At 61.2% G+C, this 1,691-nt stretch overlaps 1 protein-coding gene across 1 annotated transcript; it reads right to left on the minus strand.

Annotated features, from left to right (window-relative positions):
* Positions 1 to 517: 517 nt before the first annotated feature.
* LOC112655793 (ferritin heavy chain) lies at positions 518 to 1,352 on the minus strand. Its single transcript, XM_035712283.2, has one exon. The coding sequence runs from the start codon at positions 1,170 to 1,172 to the stop codon at positions 705 to 707; it is 468 nt and encodes a 155-aa protein (XP_035568176.2). The 5' UTR covers positions 1,173 to 1,352; the 3' UTR covers positions 518 to 704.
* Between the last annotated feature and the right edge of the window lie 339 nt (positions 1,353 to 1,691).

Genomic DNA, 1,691 nt, shown 5'->3' on the forward strand with positions numbered 1-1,691 from the left:
TACTTCCCGTTATCACTATAGTACAGGGTGAATCCTTGTGTAATCCCACCCCCCTGAAGTTCTTCCCCAGGGGCAACTACTATGATGAGTTCTAGGCCATGTTCTTCTATACTTCTATCATGCATATACACCCACCAACAGCAGGGCCCCAGACCACCCGGCACATCTCGCCGCTCCCCCAGCTCATCCCAGCCCACCCCCCCACCCCCGCCGTCCACCTTGACCCATTCCAGCCCACCTGGGCCCATCTCGGCCCACCCCGGCCCACCCCAGCCCACCCCCACCCTTACATCGTTTATCAGGGGAAGATTGATTTGTGTTTTCCAGGTTCCATGGAGTACCTTTCCTCTCCATCTTCAGAGATCCCGAGCTGCATACAGATGGGGCAGGGGTGGGTGGAGAGACTCCTGAATACCTGTTGTAAAACTTAAAAGGTGAAGGGTTTGCGCGGGAATCAACCAGAGACCTTTTTAAAGTTTTGAGCCAAATAACTTTATTGAAACCAAACAACTTTATAATTTATTTTATTTATTTATTTATTTATTTATTTATTTATTTATTTATTTATTTATTTATAATTTATGGCAGAACTGGAAGAAAAAAACCTGAAGGTTCTGCCAAGGCAATACTGCAACATGCACGCTCGGCGGGGCGCCCAGGGGAAGTCGCCCTGGGCCCTGCCCGGGGGAGGTGTCCGTGCCAGGTCAGTTCTCCTTGTGGCTGTGGCGCAGGGTGAGCCTGTCGAACGGGTACTCGGCCAGGCCGGCTTCCGGGGCCCCCACGCTGCGCAGGCTGGTGCCGTAGCCTCCCAGAGCTCTTGGATGGCCTTGCCTCGCTCGCTCGCTCGCTCGCTCACGGAGGGAGCGGGCCTCCAGGAAGTCGCAGAGCTGGGCGTCGTTCTGGTCGGTGGCCAGCCGGTGCAGGTCAGGTCGAGCAGGCAGGCTCTGGTTCACGCGCTTCTCCAGGTGCAGGGCGCGCTCCGTGGCCCTCGGGCCGCTCTCCCAGGCGTCGCGGTCGGGCTTCTTGACGTCGCGCAGACGGATGCGGCCCCCGCGCCGGTTCTGCAGCTCCACGAGCATCTCGGCGTGCTGGGTCTCCTCGCGGGCCTGGCGCTGGAAGAAGCGGGCCAAGTTCCTCAGGGCCCCGTCGTCGCGCTCCAAGGAGAAGGCCATGGACTGGTAGACGTAGGAGGCGGACAGCTCCAGGCTGATCCGGCTGTCGACGGCGGCCTCGCAGTCGGGGTGGTAGTTCTGGCGAACCTGGGAGATGGGCGTCGCCTGCGGTGCGATGCGGCAGGAGGGAAGTCCCTTAAAGTCCGTTGTTGTGGAGGTGGGAGGTGGAATCCGTTAGGCGGGGGGGCGGGGTCACGGCGCAGGGGCGGGGCGAGGTGAGGGGGCGGGGCGTGCTCGGCGGGGGGGCGGGCGAGGGAGTGGCCGGCGGGGCGGGGCGGGGCACAGGGTGTGGCAGGGGCGTGGGGAGGGCGTGGCCGGTGGGCGGGGCGAGGGCGTGGCCGGCGGGCGGGGCGTGGGGCGCGGCGGGGCACCGCTTCAACGTTCCATCTGAGTCTGGGCGGGGCAGGAAGCCAAGGGCAGTGCTGAGTCTCTTTTTTTTTTTTTAAAGATTTTTTTGTTTATTTGAGAGACCGAGAGAGTGTTGGGAGTGGGGGGGTGAGGAGCAGAGCGAGAGTCTTA

Source organism: Canis lupus, chromosome X, assembly GCF_003254725.2.
Source record: "Canis lupus dingo isolate Sandy chromosome X, ASM325472v2, whole genome shotgun sequence".
Classification (NCBI taxonomy): Eukaryota; Metazoa; Chordata; class Mammalia; order Carnivora; family Canidae; genus Canis; species Canis lupus.